Raw genomic sequence first — 23,917 nt, 5'->3', positions numbered from 1 at the left:
TGATGTTTCTCTCTGTGATCAAACATTTATCTCTGCCGACCGTCGTCTGGTTTGTCTGATGTTTCTCTCTGTGATCAAACATTTATCTCTGCCGACCGTCGTCTGGTTTGTCTGATGTTTCTCTCTGTGATCAAACATTTATCTCTGCCGACCGTCGTCTGGTTTGTCTGATGTTTCTCTCTGTGATCAAACATTTATCTCTGCCGACCGTCGTCTGGTTTGTCTGATGTTTCTCTCTGTGATCAAACATTTATATCTGCCGACCGTCGTCTGGTTTGTCTGATGTTTCTCTCTGTGATCAAACATTTATCTCTGCCGACCGTCGCCTGGTTTGTCTGATGTTTCTCTCTGTGATTAAACATTTATCTCTGCCGACCGTCGTCTGGTTTGTCTGATGTTTCTCTCTGTGATCAAACATTTATCTCTGCCGACCGTCGTCTGGTTTGTCTGATGTTTCTCTCTGTGATCAAACATTTATCTCTGCCGACCGTCGTCTGGTTTGTCTGATGTTTCTCTCTGTGATCAAACATTTATCTCTGCCGACCGTCGTCTGGTTTGTCTGATGTTTCTCTCTGTGATCAAACATTTATCTCTGCCGACCGTCGTCTGGTTTGTCTGATGTTTCTCTCTGTGATCAAACATTTATCTCTGCCGACCGTCGTCTGGTTTGTCTGATGTTTCACTCTGTGATCAAACATTTATCTCTGCCGACCGTCGTCTGGTTTGTCTGATGTTTCTCTCTGTGATCAAACATTTATCTCTGCCGACCGTCGTCTGGTTTGTCTGATGTTTCTCTCTGTGATTAAACATTTATCTCTGCCGACCGTCGTCTGGTTTGTCTGATGTTTCTCTCTGTGATTAAACATTTATCTCTGCCGACCGTCGCCTGGTTTGTCTGATGTTTCTCTCTGTGATTAAACATTTATCTCTGCCGACCGTCGCCTGGTTTGTCTGATGTTTCTCTCTGTGATTAAACATTTATCTCTGCCGACCGTCGTCTTGTTTGTCTGATGTTTCTCTCTGTGATTAAACATTTATCTCTGCCGACCGTCGTCTGGTTTGTCTGATGTTTCTCTCTGTGATCAAACATTTATCTCTGCCGACCGTCGTCTGGTTTGTCTGATGTTTCTCTCTGTGATCAAACATTTATCTCTGCCGACCGTCGTCTGGTTTGTCTGATGTTTCTCTCTGTGATTAAACATTTATCTCTGCCGACGGTCGTCTGGTTTGTCTGATGTTTCTCTCTGTGATCAAACATTTATCTCTGCCGACCGTCGTCTGGTTTGTCTGATGTTTCTCTCTGTGATCAAACATTTATCTCTGCCGACCGTCGTCTGGTTTGTCTGATGTTTCTCTCTGTGATCAAACATTTATCTCTGCCGACCGTCGTCTGGTTTGTCTGATGTTTCTCTCTGTGATTAAACATTTATCTCTGCCGACCGTCGTCTGGTTTGTCTGATGTTTCTCTCTGTGATTAAAAATCATTCAAGCTCTTGTCATCGGCTTAACATACAGTTGACGCCAAATCCGTGAGCTCATGGTTATTTCTTCTCACCATTTGCCCTGACTTTTTCTTTTCCATAACTGCTCCTGTATAACTAGATAAATGACCCGTTGAGGGAGAAATGCAACGGGCGCTAGGTTGATAGTGTTTTCTGTCTCTCTAAACCAAAGCCCCCCCCCCCCTGAAGAACATTTACCGCTCCCTAAAACGAAATAGAATTTAAATAGAAAATATACTTTTACCAGTGTCCACCTCCCTTCCCGGAAAACGGAAAATTTAGTCCACCCCGAAAATTCAAGCCCCACCCCCACCCCCCTCCTGGGAGAAAAACGTCTAAAAGAAACATGGTCCCATTTGTGTATCATACAAACTAAAGGCAGACCCTACTTCTATAATCTACACTTTTTTTATCGTGCAGATTGTGTTTTTTTTTTCAGACTTATTTCACGGGGGTGGAGGGGCACTTAAAAGTTTTATTTGTGGGGGGGGGGGGGGGGGGTGACACTCTTAAAAGTATATAATGTGTATATATATTGTATTTCGTTCGGGGTGGGGGGGTGGGGCGTAACACTATATGCAAAATACCAATTATGGATGTACCACTATATGCCACCAACCTATTGTGGATGTACCACTATATGCCACCAACCTATTGTGGATGTACCACTATCCGCCACCAACCTATTGTGGATGTACCACTATCCGCCACCAACCTATTGTGGATGTACCACTATATGCCACCAACCTATTGTGGATGTACCACTTTCCGCCACCAACCTATTGTGGATGTACCACTATCCGCCACCAACCTATTGTGGATGCACCACTATACGCCACCAACCTATTGTGGATGTACCACTATCCGCCACCAACCTATTGTGAATGCACCACTTTCCGCCACCAACCTATTGTGGATGTACCACTATCCGCCACCAACCTATTGTGGATGCACCACTATATGCCACCAACCTATTGTGGATGTACCACTATCCGCCACCAACCTATTGTGGATGCACCACTTTCCGCCACCAACCTATTGTGGATGTACCACTATCCGCCACCAACCTATTGTGGATGTACTACTATATGCCACCAACCTATTGTGGATGTACCACTATCCGCCACCAACCTATTGTGGATGTACTACTATATGCCACCAACCTATTGTGGATGTACCACTATCCGCCACCAACCTATTGTGGATGCACCACTTTCCGCCACCAACCTATTGTGGATGTACCACTATCCGCCACCAACCTATTGTGGATGCACCACTATATGCCACCAACCTATTGTCGATGTACCACAATCCGCCACCAACCTTTACATATACGCACGTAGCTTAGCCTGTGATGATGACAGTTGCCATATTCCACACGTAGCTCAACATGTGCTCACCAGATAGGGCCCAATTATCTTCTAACGTAAACGTTTTTACTTCTGGTGGCAACCTGCGTGGGCAGGTTGGCAACAACCCTCGCAGGCACGTCGGCAACAACCCTCGCAGGTCGGCAACAACCCTCGCAGGCAGGTCGGCAACAAGCATTGCCGCCCTTTTCCCTACAGTGTCAAGCCTACTTTGCTTTGAGGTTTGATCCGGCCACCAATTGCAGCCAACACATGCGCCCTAACACCACGCCATGTCTGCTCGCTTGTTGCCTCCTCCACACCTTGTCGCACTTCCTATCCTCCGCCCACCCCACCTGTCGGCGGTTACATACCCACACCCAAGCGTCAAGGATGGCTTTGATTCTAATCTAGGCCATATGCTCTCACCACATACGCCAATGTATGGAAGGGAGGGGTGGGGGTTCACCTGTTTTGGCATTTGTTGGAATAAAAACTCTGGCACTAAACATTTCAACTGGCCCTCTATAAACTCTAGCTCTAAACATTTCAACTGGCCCTCTATAAACTCTGGGACTAAACATTTCAACTGGTCTCTATAAACACCTCACTAAACATTTCAACTGGCCTTCTATAAACACCTCACTAAACATTTCAACTGTCCCTCTATAAACTCTAGCACTAAACATTTCAACTGTCCCTCTATAAAGTCTAGCACTAAACATTTCAACTGTCCCTCTATAAACTCTAGCACTAAACATTTCAACTGTCCCTCTATAAACACCTCACTAAACATTTCAACTGGCCCACTATAAACTCTGGCACTAAACATTTCAACTGTTCCTCTATAAACACCTCACTAAACATTTCATCTGTCTCTCTATAAACTCTAGCACTAAACATTTCAACTGGCCCTCTATAAACTCTAGCACTAAACATTTCAACTGGCCCTCTATAAACTCTAGCACTAAACATTTCAACTGGCCCTCTATAAACTCTAGCACTAAACATTTTAACTGGCCCTCTATAAACTCTAGCACTAAACATTTCAACTGGCCCTCTATAAACTCTAGCACTAAACATTTCAACTGGCCCTCTATAAACTCTAGCACTAAACATTTCAACTGTCCCTCTATAAACTCTAGCACTAAACATTTCAACTGGCCCTCTATAAACTCTAGCACTAAACATTTCAACTGGCTCTCTATAAACTCTAGCACTAAACATTTCAACTGGCCCTCTATAAACTCTAGCACTAAACATTTCAACTGGCCCTCTATAAACTCTAGCGCTAAACATTTCAAATGGCCCTCTATAAACTCTAGCACTAAACATTTCAACTGTCCCTCTATAAACTCTAGCACTAAACATTTCAACTGTCCCTCTATAAACTCTAGCACTAAACATTTCAACTAGCCCTCTATAAACTCTAGCACTAAAGATTTCAACTGGCTCTCTATAAACTCTAGCGCTAAACATTTCAACTGGCCCTCTATAAACTCTAGCGCTAAACATTTCAAATGGCCCTCTATAAACTCTAGCACTAAACATTTCAACTGGCCCTCTATAAACTCTGGGACTAAACATTTCAACTGTCCCTCTATAAACACCTCACTAAACATTTCAACTGTCCCTCTATAAACACCTCACTAAACATTTCAACTGGCCCTCTATAAACTCTAGCACTAAACATTTCAACTGTCCCTCTATAAACTCTAGCACTAAACATTTCAACTGTCCCTCTATAAACTCTAGCACCAAACATTTCAACTGGCCCTCTATAAACTCTAGCACTAAACATTTCAACTGGCTCTCTATAAACTCTAGCGCTAAACATTTCAACTGGCCCTCTATAAACTCTAGCGCTAAACATTTCAAATGGCCCTCTATAAACTCTAGCACTAAACATTTCAACTGGCCCTCTATAAACTCTGGGACTAAACATTTCAACTGTCCCTCTATAAACACCTCACTAAACATTTCAACTGTCCCTCTATAAACACCTCACTAAACATTTCATCTGTCCCTCTATAAACTCTGGGACTAAACATTTCAACTGGCCCTCTATAAACACCTCACTAAACATTTCAACTGTCCCTCTATAAACACCTCACTAAACATTTCAACTGGCCCTCTATAAACTCTGGGACTAAACATTTCAACTGTCCCTCTATAAACACCTCACTAAACATTTCAACTGGCCCTCTATAAACTCTAGCACTAAACATTTCAACTGTCCCTCTATAAACTCTAGCACTAAACATTTCAACTGGCCCTCTATAAACTCTAGCACTAAACATTTCAACTGGCTCTCTATAAACTCTAGCACTAAACATTTCAACTGGCCCTCTATAAACTCTAGCACTAAACATTTCAACTGTCCCTCTATAAACTCTAGCACTAAACATTTCAACTGTCCCTCTATAAACTCTAGCACTAAACATTTCAACTGGCCCTCTATAAACTCTAGCACTAAACATTTCAACTGTCCCTCTATAAACTCTAGCACTAAACATTTCAACTGTCCCTCTATAAACTCTAGCACTAAACATTTCAACTGGCCCTCTATAAACTCTTCACTAAACATTTCAACTGTCCCTCTATAAACTCTTCACTAAACATTTCAACTGTCCCTCTATAGGTCCACTAGCCTGAATGAACGTATAGCCTGGATGCCGCCCTAGTGATGTTCATAGCTTGCGTTTTGTTGTCAGACCTGTTCGGGGATCTGGTTGTGGTCAGCCATCAGACAGGGTTGATGTTTGGCCAACCTTGAACCAACCCGATGTACTCAGTTGTTCTAACCCCTGTATTTGGCCAACCTTGAACCAACCCGATGTACTCAATTGTTCTAACCCCTGTATTTGGCCAACCTTGAACCAACCCGATGTACTCATTTGTTCTAACCCCTGTATTTGGCCAACCTTGAACCAACCCGATGTACTCATTTGTTCTAACCCCTGTATTTGGCCAACCTTGAACCAACCCGATGTACTCAGTTGTTCTAACCCCTGTATTTGGCCAACCTTGAACCAACCCGATGTACTCAGTTGTTCTAACCCCTGTATTTGGCCAACCTTGAACCAACCCGATGTACTCAGTTGTTCTAACCCCTGTATTTGGCCAACCTTGAACCAACCCGATGTACTCATTTGTTCTAACCCCTGTATTTGGCCAACCTTGAACCAACCCGATGTACTCAGTTGTTCTAACCCCTGTATTTGGCCAACCTTGAACCAACCCGATGTACTCAGTTGTTCTAACCCCTGTATTTGGCCAACCTTGAACCAACCCGATGTACTCAGTTGTTCTAACCCCTGTATTTGGCCAACCTTGAACCAACCCGATGTACTCAGTTCTTCTAACCCCTGTATTTGGCCAACCTTGAACCAACCCGATGTACTCAGTTTTTCTAACCCTGTGCATGTGACGACCAAATAATCCCCCCCCCCCCCCCCCCGTAAATCAATAACTGTGGGCAGTTGATAGCTGAATGTCGTGACAAGGTTACACCTAGAACATACGGCCTGTTTGCAAGGTTTGGTTCATGTTCTAATGGAGCTGGTCATCTTGACCCACACTATATCATGACCCACACTATATCATGACCCACACTATATCATGACCCACACTATATCATGACCCACACTATATCATGACCCACACTATATCATGACCCACACTATATCATGACCCACACTATATCATGACCCACACAACATCATGACCCACACTATATCATGACCCACACTATATCATGACCCACACTATATAATGACCCATACTATATCATGACCCACACTATATCATGACCCACACTATATCATGACCCACACTATATAATGACCCATACTATATCATGACCCACACTATATCATGACCCACACTATATCATGACCCACACTATATCATGACCCACACTATATCATGACCCACACAACATCATGACCCACACTATATCATAACCCACACAATATCATGACCCACACAATATCATGACCCACACAGCATCATGACCCACACTATATCATGACCCACATTATATCATGACCCACAATATATCATGACCCACACTATATCTTGACCCACACTATATCATGACCCACACTATATCATGACCCACACAACATCATGACCCACATTATATCATGACCCACACTATATCATGACCCACACAACATCTTGACCCACATTATATCATGACCCACATTATATCATGACCCACACTATATCATGACCCACACTATATCATGACCCACACTATATCATGACCCACACTATATCATGACCCACACTATATCATGACCCACACTATATCATGACCCACACTATATCATGACCCACATTATATCATGACCCACACAACATCACGACCCACACTATATCATGACCCACACTATATCATGACCCACACAACATCATGACCCACACTATATCATGACCCACACTATATCATGACCCACACTATATCATGACCCACACTATATCATGACCCACACTATATCATGACCCACACTATATCATGACCCACACTATATCATGACCCACATTATATCATGACCCACACAACATCACGACCCACACTATATCATGACCCACACTATATCATGACCCACACAACATCATGACCCACACTATATCATGACCCACACTATATCATGACCCACACTATATCATGACCCACACTATATCATGACCCACATTATATCATGACCCACACTATATCATGACCCACACTATGTCATGACCCACACTATATCATGACCCACACTATATCATGACCCACACTATATCATGACCCACACTATATCATGACCTACACTATATCATGACCCACACTATATCATGACCCACACTATATCATGACCCACACTACGTCATGACCCACACTATATCATGACCCACACAACATCATAACCCACACTATATCATAACCCACACTATATCATGACCCACACAACATCATAACCCACATTATATCATGACCCACACTATATCATGACCCACACTACATCATGACCCACACTATATCATGACCCACACTATATCATGACCCACACTATATCATGACCCACACTATATCATGACCCATACTATATCATGACCCACACTATATCATGACCCACACTATATCATGACCCACACTATATCATGACCCACACAACATCATGACCCACACTATATCATGACCCACACTATATCATGACCCACACTATATCATGACCCACACTACATCATGACCCACACTATATCATGACCCACACAACATCATGACCCACACTATATCATGATCCACACTATATCATGACCCACACTATATCATGACCCACACTATATCATGACCCATACTATATCATGACCCACACTATATCATGACCCACACTATATCATGACCCACACTATATCATGACCCACACTATATCATGACCCACACTATATCATGACCCACACAACATCATGACCCACACTATATCATGACCCACACAATATCATGACCCACACTATATCATGACCCACACTATATCATGACCCACACTATATCATGACCCACACTATATCATGTCTATCACTGACTGGACATCATGACCCACACTATATCATGACCCACACATCTTGACCCACACATCTTGACCCACACAACATCATGACCCACATTATATCATGACCCACACTATATCATGTCCCATACTATATCATGACCCACACAACATCTTGACCCACACAACATCTTGACCCACACTATATCATGACCCACACTATATCATGACCCACACTATATCATGACCCACACTATATCATGACCCACACTATATCATGACCCACACAACATCATGACCCACACTATATCATGACCCACACTATATCATGACCCACACAACATCATGACCCACACTATATCATGACCCACACTATATCATGACCCACACTATATCATGACCCACACTACATCATGACCCACACTATATCATGACCCACACAACATCATGACCCACACTATATCATGACCCACACTATATCATGACCCACACTATATCATGACCCACACTATATCATGACCCATACTATATCATGACCCACACTATATCATGACCCACACTATATCATGACCCACACTATATCATGACCCACACTATATCATGACCCACACAACATCATGACCCACACTATATCATGACCCACACAATATCATGACCCACACTATATCATGACCCACACTATATCATGACCCACACTATATCATGACCCACACTATATCATGACCCACACAACATCATGACCCACACTATATCATGACCCACACTATATCATGACCCACACAACATCATGACCCACACTATATCATGACCCACACTATATCATGACCCACACTATATCATGACCCACACTACATCATGACCCACACTATATCATGACCCACACAACATCATGACCCACACTATATCATGACCCACACTATATCATGACCCACACTATATCATGACCCACACTATATCATGACCCATACTATATCATGACCCACACTATATCATGACCCACACTATATCATGACCCACACTATATCATGACCCACACTATATCATGACCCACACAACATCATGACCCACACTATATCATGACCCACACAATATCATGACCCACACTATATCATGACCCACACTATATCATGACCCACACTATATCATGACCCACACTATATCATGTCTATCACTGACTGGACATCATGACCCACACTATATCATGACCCACACATCTTGACCCACACATCTTGACCCACACAATATCATGACCCACATTATATCATGACCCACACTATATCATGTCCCATACTATATCATGACCCACACAACATCTTGACCCACACAACATCTTGACCCACACTATATCATGACCCACACTATATCATGACCCACACTATATCATGACCCACACTATATCATGACCCACACTATATCATGACCCACACAACATCATGACCCACACTATATCATGACCCACACTATATCATGACCCACACAACATCATGACCCACACTATATCATGACCCACACTATATCATGACCCACACTATATCATGACCCACACTATATCATAACCCACACTATATCATGACCCATACTATATCATGACCCACACTATATCATACCCACACTATATCATGACCCACACTATATCATGACCCACACTATATCATGACCCACACAACATCATGACCCACACTATATCATGACCCACACTATATCATGACCCACACTATATCATGACCCACACTATATCATGACCCACACTATATCATGACCCACACAACATCATGACCCACACTATATCATGACCCACACTATATCATGACCCACACTATATCATGACCCACACTATATCATGACCCACACTATATCATGACCCACACTATATCATGACCCACACTATATCATGACCCACACAACATCATGACCCACACTATATCATGACCCACACTATATCATGACCCACACTATATCATGACCCACACTATATCATGACCCACACTATATCATGACCCACACTATATCATGACCCACACTATATCATGACCCACACTATATCATGACCCACACAACATCATGACCCACACTATATCATGACCCACACTATATAATGACCCACACTATATCATGACCCACACAATATGACCCACACTATATCATGACCCACACTATATTATGACCCACACTATATCATGACCCACACTATATCATGACCCACACTATATCATGACCCACACTATATCATGACCCACACTATATCATGACCCACACTATATCATGTCTATCACTGACTGGACATCATGACCCACACTATATCATGACCCACACATCTTGACCCACACATCTTGACCCACACAACATCATGACCCACATTATATCATGACCCACACTATATCATGTCCCATACTATATCATGACCCACACTATATCATGACCCACACAACATCATGACCCACACTATATCATGACCCACACTATATCATGACCCACACTATATCATGACCCACACTATATCATGACCCACACTATATCATGACCCACACTATATCATGACCCACACTATATTATGACCCACACTATATCATGACCCACACTATATCATGACCCACACTATATCATGACCCACACTATATCATGACCCACACTATATTATGACCCACACTATATCATGACCCACACTATATCATGACCCACACTATATTATGACCCACACTATATCATGACCCACACTATATCATGACCCACACTATATCATGACCCACACTATATCATGACCCACACTATATTATGACCCACACTATATCATGACCCACACTATATCATGACCCACACTATATCATGACCCACACTATATCATGACCCACACTATATCATGACCCACACTATATCATGACCCACACTATATCATGACCCACACTATATCATGACCCACACTATATCATGACCCACACTATATTATGACCCACACTATATCATGACCCACACTATATCATGACCCACACTATATCATGACCCACACTATATCATGACCCACACTATATCATGACCCACACTATATCATGACCCACACAACATCATGACCCACACAACATCATGACCCACACTATATCATGACCCACACTATATCATGACCCACACTATATCATGACCCACACTATATTATGACCCACACTATATCATGACCCACACTATATCATGACCCACACTATATCATGACCCACACTATATCATGACCCACACTATATCATGACCCACACTATATTATGACCCACACTATATCATGACCCACACTATATCATGACCCACACTATATCATGACCCACACTATATCATGACCCACACTATATCATGACCCACACTATATCATGACCCACACTATATCATGACCCACACTATATCATGACCCACACTATATCATGACCCACACTATATCATGACCCACACAACATCATGACCCACACTATATCATGACCCACACTATATCATGACCCACACTATATTATGACCCACACTATATCATGACCCACACTATATCTTGACCCACACAACATCATGACCCACACTATATCATGACCCACACTATATCATGACCCACACTTTATCATGACCCACACAACATCATGACCCACACTATATCATGACCCACACTATATCATGACCCACACTATATCATGACCCACACTATATCATGACCCACACTATATCATGACCCACACTATATCATGACCCACACTATATTATGACCCACACTATATCATGACCCACACTATATCATGACCCACACTATATCATGACCCACACTATATCATGACCCACACTACATCATGACCCACACTACATCATGACCCACACTATATCATGACCCACACTATATCATGACCCACACTATATCATGACCCACACTATATCATGACCCACACTATATCATGACCCACACTACATCATGACCCACACTATATCATGACCCACACTATATCATGACCCACACTATATCACTGACTGGACATCATGACCCCCACGATATCATTAGAAACCTTCATCCTGCCTGTCACAAGTTGAATGCCATCAGATCTTTTGAACGTTTGATGAAACAACCCGACGCTTGTTGATTTTAATACACTGGAAACAGGAATAAGAAATCTTAACGCTGCAACTATCTTCAATCCCCAAAACATGAGGCTTATAATTTTAATCTACCCGGGCTTTGCTTTTTTATCCCATGAAGTCGATGAATATTTGTGATGCGACTTCCTGTCGGCCTGACTGAAAGACCTGATCAATTGATTTGATCATTTGTTAGCCGAGGGAATCATATATTGACAGTCGTCTTTCAAATCCTGGTTTCATGGCCGCACTTTTACCTCGTCATCCGGGCATTCGTCTCAAGGTCTTTGTTTAGTGACCTCCTGATCCGGGCAACTGTCACAAGGTCATTGTTTAGATCTCGGGGAGAAATTCTCCGGTGTCCTTGTACATCGCCAAAACATCATTCAGACTAGGGGGGGGGGGCGAACTGTAGAGGCTGTAGAGAGAGAGAGAGAGAGAGAGAGAGAGAGTATTCTGCCGTTTTGATTACAATTACTTTCAGTTAGAAATAAATTTCAGTACAATATCTTTTAATTTTTTACAATTACTTTCAGTTAGAAATAAATTTCAGTACAATATCTTTTAATTTTTTACAATTACTTTCAGGTAGAAATAAATTTCAGTACAATATCTTTTAATTTTTTACAATTACTTTCAGGTAGAAATAAATTTCAGTACAATATCTTTTAATTTTTTACAATTACTTTCAGGTAGAAATAAATTTCAGTACAATATCTTTTAATTTTTTACAATTACTTTCAGTTAGAAATAAATTTCAGTACAATATCTTTTAATTTTTTACAATTACTTTCAGTTAGAAATAAATTTCAGTACAATATCTTTTAATTTTCCATCAGGAGAAAGCGTGGTCTACAGTATAGACCCGTTTTTAAAAAGATTTTTATTTTATTCTTCTGGTTTTTCTTGGGTCTAAAGTCATAACTAAGATCTAACACACCTGGCCTGTATGACGTCACTGACACACCTGGCCTGTATGACGTCACTGACACACCTGGCCGGTATGACGTCACTGACACATCTAGCATGTATGACGTCACTGACACATCTAGCCTGTAAGACGTCACTGACACACCTGGCCTGTATGACGTCACTGACACACCTGACCTGTATGACGTCACTGACACACCTGGCCAAGAGAGAGAATTGTGTTACTTTAAATAGCGTGTATCGTCCAGTGACGGTACCAAGTTGCAGCCATCCTAAGTTGAATCTACTCTAAAGATGGCCGCAGTAAAAACATAAGTCGCACCAAGTGAGCTGACCTCTTGGCTCCATGTGGGGATATTTCCATTGGTTCATTGGCTTTTTATTTAACTTGCTTCCTCTGTTTTAATCATGTCTGTCTAGACCGAAACGGGAGAGCAAAATTTCGGGCACTTCTAACGGATCAATTTCTCTGAAATTCGGCACGTGGGCCAAGACCCCATGACAATGCAATATGACATTAAATATGACTACTTTGGATGACATGTTAATTTTTTTATGGATTTATTAACATTTTCTGAAATTAGTTTGCAGTCTTATGCAACTATTCCGTACTATTATACGGGCGTTATGATGTGTAACGGTGACAGGACAAATGATCTCAAGACAAATGATCTCAGGACAAATGATCTCAAGGACAAATGATCTCACGGACAAAAGATACCAGGACAAAATATATCAAGACAAATGCTACCACGGACAATTGATCTCAGACAAAATATCTCAGACAAAATATCTCACACCTAAATTTTAATAGTGTATTGGATGATTTTAATTGATCTGAACATTTTTATTGACTGTCATATGGTTTTGTTATGTGTAACACATACCATGGGTTAGCAGTCAGGGAGATAATTTACACCTTATTTGGTTGCGGCCCCTGTGGGACCGCATCTGTTGATGTTATTTTTTATGCTCTTTGGTGAGCCATGTGACCCGTGTTTCCCATGTCATGTGACCTTTGGGCAGTTGCGACTGTGTCAGCTGGTAAAAACCCCAGTTAGAACATGTTAAAGCAGTCCATTACTAAGATGTTAAACCAAACAGTTGTATGTTAAACCAGTCCATTACTAAGATGTTAAACCACACAGTTGTATGTTAAACCAGTCCATTAGTAAGATGTTAAACCACACAGTTGTCTGTTATACCAGTCCATTACTAAGATGTTAAACCACACAGTTGTATGTTAAACCAGTCTATTAGTTAGATGTTAAACCACACAGTTGTATGTTAAACCAGTCCATTAGTAAGATGTTAAACCACACAGTTGTCTGTTATACCAGTCCATTACTAAGATGTTAAACCACACACTTGTATGTTAAACCAGTCCATTAGTAAGATGTTAAACCACACAGTTGTCTGTTATACCAGTCCATTACTAAGATGTTAAACCACACAGTTGTATGTTAAACCAGTCTATTAGTTAGATGTTAAACCACACAGTTGTATGTTAAACCAGTCCATTAGTAAGATGTTAAACCAAACAGTTGTATGTTAAACCAGTCCATTAGTAAGATGTTAAACTACACACTTGTATGTTAAACCAGTCCATTAGTAAGATGTTAAACTAAACCCTTGTGTCTTCCTACAGCGCGGCTAACATTGTCAACAATGTGCTGCTGGTACAGAAGAGATACTGGCCCTGCCTCAAGTTCAAAGGTCAGTCTCCGGAATTTTTCTTTACTCTACCAAAGATTTTACCTTATAGGCCTGTATAAACTTTAGATGGCCTGTTTTACCCTTTACTGTACACCCCAGTCCTTGAGGCGCCCACACCCCAGTCCTTGAGGCGCCAACACCCCAGTCCTTGAGGCGCCCACACCCCAGTCCTTGAGGCGCCCACACCCCAGTCCTTGAGGCGCCCACACCCCAGTCCTTGAGGCGCCCACACCCCAGTCCTTGAGGCGCCCACACCCCAGTCCTTGAGGCGCCCACACCCCAGTCCTTGAGGCGCCCACACCCCAGTCCTTGAGGCGCCCACACCCCAGTCCTTGAGGCGCCCACACCCCAGTCCTTGAGGCGTCCACACCCCAGTCCTTGAGGCGCCCACACCCCAGTCCTTGAGGCGCCCACATCCCAGTCCTTGAGGCACGCACACCTCAGACGTGACAGAAATATCTGCTTGCATGACGTCCAAACGGACCAGTTAGTTCAGCTACCGTGAGATATGAATGTCCCCTGCCACGGGAGTCTAGTAACATGTATTTGTAGCAGCGTTCGTTAAACTATTGTCTGCAACAATCATGTACAGGTATTCCAATAGTCTAGTAACATGTATTTGTAGCAGCGTTCGTTAAACTATTGTCTGCAACAATCATGTACAGGTATTCCACTAGTCTAGTAACATGTATTTGTAGCAGCGTTCGTTAAACTATTGTCTGCAACAATCATGTACAGGTATTCCACTAGTCTAGTAACATGTATTTATAGCAGCGTTCGTTAAACTATTGTCTGCAACAATCATGTACAGGTATTCCACTAGTCTAGTAACATGTATTTATAGCAGCGTTCGTTAAACTATTGTCTGCAACAATCATGTACAGGTATTCCACTAGTCTAGTAACATGTATTTGTAGCAGCGTTCGTTAAACTATTGTCTGCAACAATCATGTACAGGTATTCCACTAGTCTAGTAACATGTATTTGTAGCAGCGTTCGTTAAACTATTGTCTGCAACAATCATGTACAGGTATTCCACTAGTCTAGTAACATGTATTTGTAGCAGCGTTCGTTAAACTATTGTCTGCAACAATCATGTACAGGTATTCCACTAGTCTAGTAACATGTATTTGTAGCAGCGTTCGTTAAACTATTGTCTGCAACAATCATGTACAGGTATTCCACTAGTCTAGTAACATGTATTTGTAGCAGCGTTCGTTAAACTATTGTCTGCAACAATCATGTACAGGTATTCCAATAGTCTAGTAACATGTATTTGTAGCAGCGTTCGTTAAACTATTGTCTGCAACAATCATGTACAGGTATTCCAATAGTCTAGTAACATGTATTTGTAGCAGCGTTCGTTAAACTATTGTCTGCAACAATCATGTACAGGTATTCCACTAGTCTAGTAACATGTATTTGTAGCAGAGTTCGTTAAACTATTGTCTGCAACAATCATGTACAGGTATTCCACTAGTCTAGTAACATGTATTTATAGCAGCGTTCGTTAAACTATTGTCTGCAACAATCATGTACAAGTATTCCACTAGTCTAGTAACATGTATTTGTAGCAGCGTTCGTTAAACTATTGTCTGCAACAATCATGTACAGGTATTCCACTAGTCTAGTAACATGTATTTGTAGCAGCGTTCGTTAAACTATTGTCTGCAACAATCATGTACAGGTATTCCACTAGTCTAGTAACATGTATTTGTAGCAGCGTTCGTTAAACTATTGTCTGCAACAATCATGTACAGGTATTCCACTGTTTGTGTGTATTCGTGTGTTGACTTGTGTTTACACATGTTTTGTCTGTACGTATGGCCTATGTGTATGATGTAATTGGCTTAATGTTGTTCCCCTACTAACACCACTGGACGTTTTGTTTTGTCTCGGTGCCCTATCTGGCTGTGTTGACATTCACGTGATTTGATAATGGTTCCCCCAGCCATTCTGGTGCCGGGTCTTGCTACCATTTCCCACCCCACAATGTACGCTACCCTCCCTCACCCCGACCCACCCTAATGTGCCATCTAGTCAGCCACCGTCAGGTAGATGGCCCTGGCCACCGCCAGGTAGATGGCCCCGGCCACCAGCCGGTAGATGGCCCTGGCCACCGCCAGGTAGATGGCCCCGGCCACCAGCCGGTAGATGGCCCTGGCCACCAGCCGGTAGATGGCCCTGGCCACCAGCCGGTAGATGGCCCTGGCCACCAGCCGGTAGATGGCCCTGGCCACCGCCAGGTAGATGGCCCCGGCCACCAGCCGGTAGATGGCCCTGGCCACCAGCCGGTAGATGGCCCTGGCCACCAGCCGGTAGATGGCCCTGGCCACCAGCCGGTAGATGGCCCTGGCCACCGCCAGGTAGATGGCCCCGGCCACCAGCAGGTAGATGGCCCTGGCCATCGGCAGGTAGATGGCCCCGGCCACCGTCAGGTACATGGCCCTGGCCACCGTCAGGTACATGGCCCTGGCCACCAGCCGGTAGATGGCCCTGGCCACCGTCAGGTAGATGGCCCTGGCCACCGCCAGGTAGATGGCCCCGGCCACCAGCAGGTAGATGGCCCTGGCCATCGGCAGGTAGATGGCCCTGGCCACCGTCAGGTAGATGGCCCTGGCCACCGCCAGGTAGATGGCCCTGGCCACCAGCCGGTAGATGGCCCTGGCCACCGCCAGGTAGATGGCCCCGGCCACCAGCAGGTAGATGGCCCTGGCCATCGGCAGGTAGATGGCCCTGGCCACCGTCAGGTAGATGGCCCTGGCCACCGCCAGGTAGATGGCCCCGGCCACCAGCCGGTAGATGGCCCTGGCCATCGGCAGGTAGATGGCCCTGGCCATCGGCAGGTAGATGGCACTGGCCACCAGCAGGTAGATGGCCCTGGCCACCAGCCGGTAGATGGCCCTTGCCTAGACCAACACCTTGGTATCTGCCTCTGGGAAACAGATCTGTAAAACATTTTTTTTAAAAACATCTTGAGACACGATGACTTGTCTCAAACCATCTTGAGACACGATGACTTGTCTCAAACCATCTTGAGACAGGATGGTACCACTCGAGAACATGCACATGTTGACTGTTTGAACGTCTCCAAACTTCCAACGAGAAAACACGCACTTGTGGGTTTTTCACTGTGGCCGTAGGCGCATCAATTATTGACCGTGAACTGATGAAATGAACTGGAATAATTAGCAATTAGAGGTGCACACAGTTCGTCCACCCACCCAACTTGTCTTGGCACACAGTTCGTCCACCCACCCAACTTGTCTTGGCACACAGTTCGTCCACCCACCCAACTTGTCTTGGCACACAGTTCGTCCACCCACCCAACTTGTGTTGGACCATCATGTCGGGGGTTCCCAGAAAGAAACGGAAAAAAAGAACAAAACAGAAAAAAGCGCAAACAGAAAAATGCGCAACAGGGAAAAAGCGCAAACAGAAATTTGCGCAAAGAGAACATTTTAGCTTAAAGACCTGTATGGACTAGATGACACATTTCTACATGATATTTAGGGCTGCTGTGAGAGAATAGTGACAAAGACCTGTATGGACTAGATGACACATGTACACATGATAGTTAAGGCTGCTGTGAGAGGATCGTGATTGAGCTGACGCGTACCATAACAACCCGTTCCTATCGCAAAACTTCACTCTCTTTCATCCGCGTCATCAAACATGCATTCATTATATCTCTCGCACCAACATTCATTCGCACCAAAATACCCTGATAAAACACACATCATAACAATGGCAGGAAAAAGTCACAGGAAACAGCCGTAAGAAAAACTTGCAGTCAAAAAAGGCAAAAGCATTAAATTCGCAAACTTTTTACTTTCAGAGAATTTGCTATGTAATTTTTATTTATTAAGTATTTTAAAAGTACATATCAATATAAATATATTTTTTTTAAAGATATAACACGTAAAACAAATTAGTATCAGTCATCAAGATATTAATATGATTGTATGAAAGTTCCACGCGACTCAGTTCATAATCCTGGTATTTTTAATGCTGGAACTGATAGCTAGAGGTAGTTGACGTGTAGCAAAATTTTAACAATACACAATGTCAACAATACACAATGTCAACAACAAAATGTCAACAATACACAATGTCAACAACAAAATGTCAACAATACCCAATGTCAACAACAAAATGTCAACAATACACAGTGTCAACAACAAAATGTCAACAATACACAATGTCAACAACAAAATGTCAACAATACACAATGTAACCGGACAAGGCCGAAAGACCAGAGGCAAAAGCAGTTAGAAATGAAATGATTGAAAAGGTCTCAAGTGAATGCTCACATTATTGACTAACTTTAAACAATCCTTTTAGGACCTGGTATTGAAAGAAATATTTGCCTAGACTCCAGGTTGCTGTATTTCTACTGATCGGGGAGACCAAGTTTACTTGACCATCGCAATTCGTAATGACGATATGACACGCTTTACAGTCAACTTTTTTTATTAACCCCCCCCCCCCCCCCCTGGCAGCCGCTAAATGACCAACTGTTGACAATTAGAATTCTTCTCACTCCAATTTTCCTTAAAAGACATCTATAAATAGACCCGCTACCCTTTGTAGTAAGCCTTTTCAGCACGTACCTGCCTACCTTGAACTCACGTGCACATGTTACTGCACACCTTGATATCAGTTGTCTACTCACATTTAGTTATTGCTGGTTTACCCAGCTCCTAAAGGCACATTCATGCAACAAACCCTATCATTACACCAAACGTGACACAAACCCTACCATTACACAAAACGTGACACAAACCCTACCATTACACCAAACGTGACACAAACCCTACCATTACACCAAACGTGACACAAACCCTATCATTACACCAAACGTGACACAAACCCTACCATTACACAAAACGTGACACAAACCCTACCATTACACCAAACGTGACACAACCCCTACCATTACACAAAACGTGGCACAAATCTACTATTACACCAAACGTGACACAAAACCTACCATTACACAAAACGTGACACAAATCTACCCTTACACCAAGCGTGACACAACCCTACCATTACACAAAACGTGACACAAACCCTACCATTACACAAAACGTGACACAACCCTACCATTACACAAAACGTGACACAAACCCTACCATTACACCAAACGTGACACAAACCCTACCATTACACCAAACGTGACACAACCCTACCATTACACCAAACGTGAAACAACCCTACCATTACACCAAACGTGACACAAACCCTATCATTACACCAAACGTGACACAAACCCTACCATTACACAAAACGTGACACAAACCCTACCATTACACCAAACGTGACACAACCCTACCATTACACCAAACGTGACACAAACCCTACCATTACACAAAACGTGGCACAAATCTACTATTACACCAAACGTGACACAAAACCTACCATTACACAAAACGTGACACAAATGTACCATTACACCAAGCGTGACACAACCCTACCATTACACCAAACGTGACACAAACCCTACCATTACACCAAACGTGACACGAACCCTACCATTACACCAAACGTGACACAAACCCTACCATTACACCAAAGGTGACACAACTCTACTATTACACCAAACGTGACACAAAACCTACCATTACACAATACGTGACACAAATCTACCATTACACCAAGCGTGACACAACCCTACCATTACACAAAACGTGACACAAACCCTACCATTACACAAAACGTGACACAACCCTACCATTACATCAAACGTGACACAACCCTACCATTACACCAAACGTGACACAAACCCTACCATTACACCAAACGTGACACAACCCTACCATTACACCAAACGTGAAACAACCCTACCATTACACCAAACGTGACACAAACCCTACCATTACACCAAACGTGACACAAACCCTACCATTACACCAAACGTGAAACAACCCTACCATTACACCAAACGTGACACAACCCTACCATTACACCAAACGTGACACCATCACAACCCTACCATTACACCAAACGTGACACAAACCCTACCATTACACCAAACGTGACACAACGCTACCATTACACCAAACGTGACACAACCCTACCATTACACCAAACGTGACACAACCCTACCATTACACAAAACGTGACACAATCCTACCATTAGACCAAACGTGACACAGCCCTACCATTACACCAAACGTGACACAGCCCTACCATTACACCAAACGTGACACAACCCTACCATTACACAAAACGTGACACAATCCTACCATTAGACCAAACGTGACACAGCCCTACCATTACACCAAACGTGACACAACCCTACCGTTACACCAAACGTGACACAAACCTTACCATTACACCAAACGTGACACAAACCTTACCATTACACCAAACGTGACACAAACCTTACCATTACACCAAACGTGACACATTACTGGACATATGTTCTTGCTCCTGATGGCCAAAAAGTAGTGGACAATCTCTGTTCATTTCAGCGGGTCTCTACGTCTGATGAAAGAACCTTATTGATTGATCTTAATTAGTTTTCTTAACACGAGATAACATGATCAATAATGATAAAAGATTTTCACATGAACTTTTTTATCTGTTGTTTTAATTTTCCTCTTGTTTTCTGACACCTTTTTGTCTGAATTTTTTTGTCACACCCCACACAGTTCTAGATCCGACACCTTCATTAGTGCGGGTGTCTGTAACACCCCACACCGTTCTAGATCCGACACCTTCATTAGTGCGGGTGTCTGTAACACCCCACACAGTTCCAGATCATTGTTGTTGTGTGTTTACTTGTGGTTGCTGTTAGGTAGCATTAAATTATTTGCTGTTAATTTTCTATTATCCATGCCTAGCGCCTCCTACTGTCTATTGCCTGCTGTTCACATTGGCTGTATATTGCCTGCTGTTCACATTAGCTGTGTATTGAATGTTGGTAACATTGGCTGTATATTGCCTGCTGTTCACATTAGCTGTGTATTGAATGTTGTTAACATTGGCTGTGTATTGATTGTTGTTAACATTGGCTGTGTATTGATTGTTGTTAACATTGGCTGTGTATTGAATGTTGTTAACATTGGCTGTCTATTGCCTGCTGTTAACATTAGCTGTGTATTGAATGTTGTTAACATTGGCTGTGTATTGAATGTTGTTAACATTAGCTGTGTATTGAATGTTGTTAACATTGGCTGTCTATTGCCTGCTGTTAACATTAGCTGTGTATTGAATGTTGTTAACATTGGCTGTGTATTGAATGTTGTTAACATTAGCTGTGTATTGAATGTTGTTAACATTGGCTGTCTATTGCCTGCTGTTAACATTAGCTGTGTATTGAATGTTGTTAACATTGGCTGTGTATTGAATGTTGTTAACATTAGCTGTGTATTGAATGTTGTTAACATTGGCTGTCTATTGCCTGCTGTCAATATTAGCTGTCTATTGCATGCTGTTAACATTTCACATGGCTATACGATCTCTGGACCCCCCCCCCCCCTCGATTGATAAAGGGAGACAGTACTTTACTGTTTGGTATTTCTGTAACAAGATATTATAGCCGAGACGAATCGATGTTTAAAACCGCCTTAATCAACCTGACATTTGCGTAGTTGGCCAGGAGCTGTCCAAGATTTTACTAATCTGTTCGTTTCTTCATTCACACTTCACCTTCCAACTGAACACTCTTTACATTCACACTTCACCTTCCAACTGAACACTCTATACATTCAAACTTCACCTTCCAAATTAACACTCTTTACATTCAAACTTCACCTTCCAACTGAACACTCTTTACATTCAAACTTCACCTTCCAACTGAACACTCTTTACATTCACACTTCACCTTCCAACTGAAGACTCTTTACATTCAAACTTCACCTTCCAACTGAACACTCTTTACATTCACACTTCACCTTCCAACTGAACACTCTTTACATTCACACTTCACCTTCCAATCTAACACTCTTTACATTCACACTTCACCTTTCCAAATGAACACTCTTACATTCACACTTCACCTTTCCAAATGAACACTCTTTACATTCACTTCACCTTCCAACTGAACACTCTTTACATTCACACTTCACTTTCCAACTGAAGACTCTTTACATTCAAACTTCACTTTCCAAATGAACACTCTTACATTCACACTTGACCTTCCAACTGAACACTTTTTACATTCACACTTCACCTTTCAAATGAACACTCTTTACATTCAAACGTCACTTTCCAACTGAACACTCTTTACATCCAACTTGACGCTAGTTAAGTTTGATTTCTGTTCAACATACCCAAGCTGTCCCTGTGTGTACATGTAGGCAGTGGCCGATTGGCTGTTCTAATCAAACTTTTGCGTCCAAGAGAATTGTCTAGCAACTTCACAACTTTTTCAAAACTTTTTTTTTGTTTCAGTGAAAATCCCGCCTGGGCCAGAGGTCGTCTGCCGTCAGGAAAAGAAAACCCCGGCCAGTCCAAGGTAAGTTTACACACATACACACATATATATATATATATATATATATATATATATATATATATATATATATATATATATATATATATATATATATATATATATATATATATATATATATATATATATATATATATATATATATATGTATGTTCCACCTACACCTCGTAGCACAGTCAACACCACATGCCCATCACTGCCCTGGCCAAAACCCTGTTAGCCAGGTCCACAACTCTGATATCCCGGCCCACATCCCAGATATCCCGGGCCACACCCCAGATATCCCGGCCCACACCCCAGATATCCCGGGCCACACCCCAGATATTCCGGCCC

General features: G+C 42.5%; 1 protein-coding gene across 2 annotated transcripts in view; it reads left to right on the top strand.

The window, feature by feature from the left end:
* Positions 1-23,917, top strand: part of LOC131937417 (histone deacetylase 6) — a 204,671-nt gene that overhangs the window by 97,012 nt on the left and 83,742 nt on the right. For both annotated transcript variants that reach the window (XM_059294820.1, XM_059294819.1), the window contains exons 30-31: positions 15,056-15,123; positions 23,524-23,587. In XM_059294820.1, coding sequence (XP_059150803.1) covers positions 15,056-15,123; positions 23,524-23,587 — 132 coding nt within the window. The remainder of the gene's footprint in view (positions 1-15,055; positions 15,124-23,523; positions 23,588-23,917) is intronic.

The sequence above is a fragment of the Physella acuta genome, unplaced genomic scaffold, assembly GCF_028476545.2.
Source record: "Physella acuta isolate Inbredline_101_S28 unplaced genomic scaffold, ASM2847654v3 ptg000209l, whole genome shotgun sequence".
In the NCBI taxonomy this organism is placed as follows: Eukaryota; Metazoa; Mollusca; class Gastropoda; family Physidae; genus Physella; species Physella acuta.
Note: the sequence above shows the minus strand (reverse complement) of the source record. Positions and strands in the feature narration are given on the sequence as shown.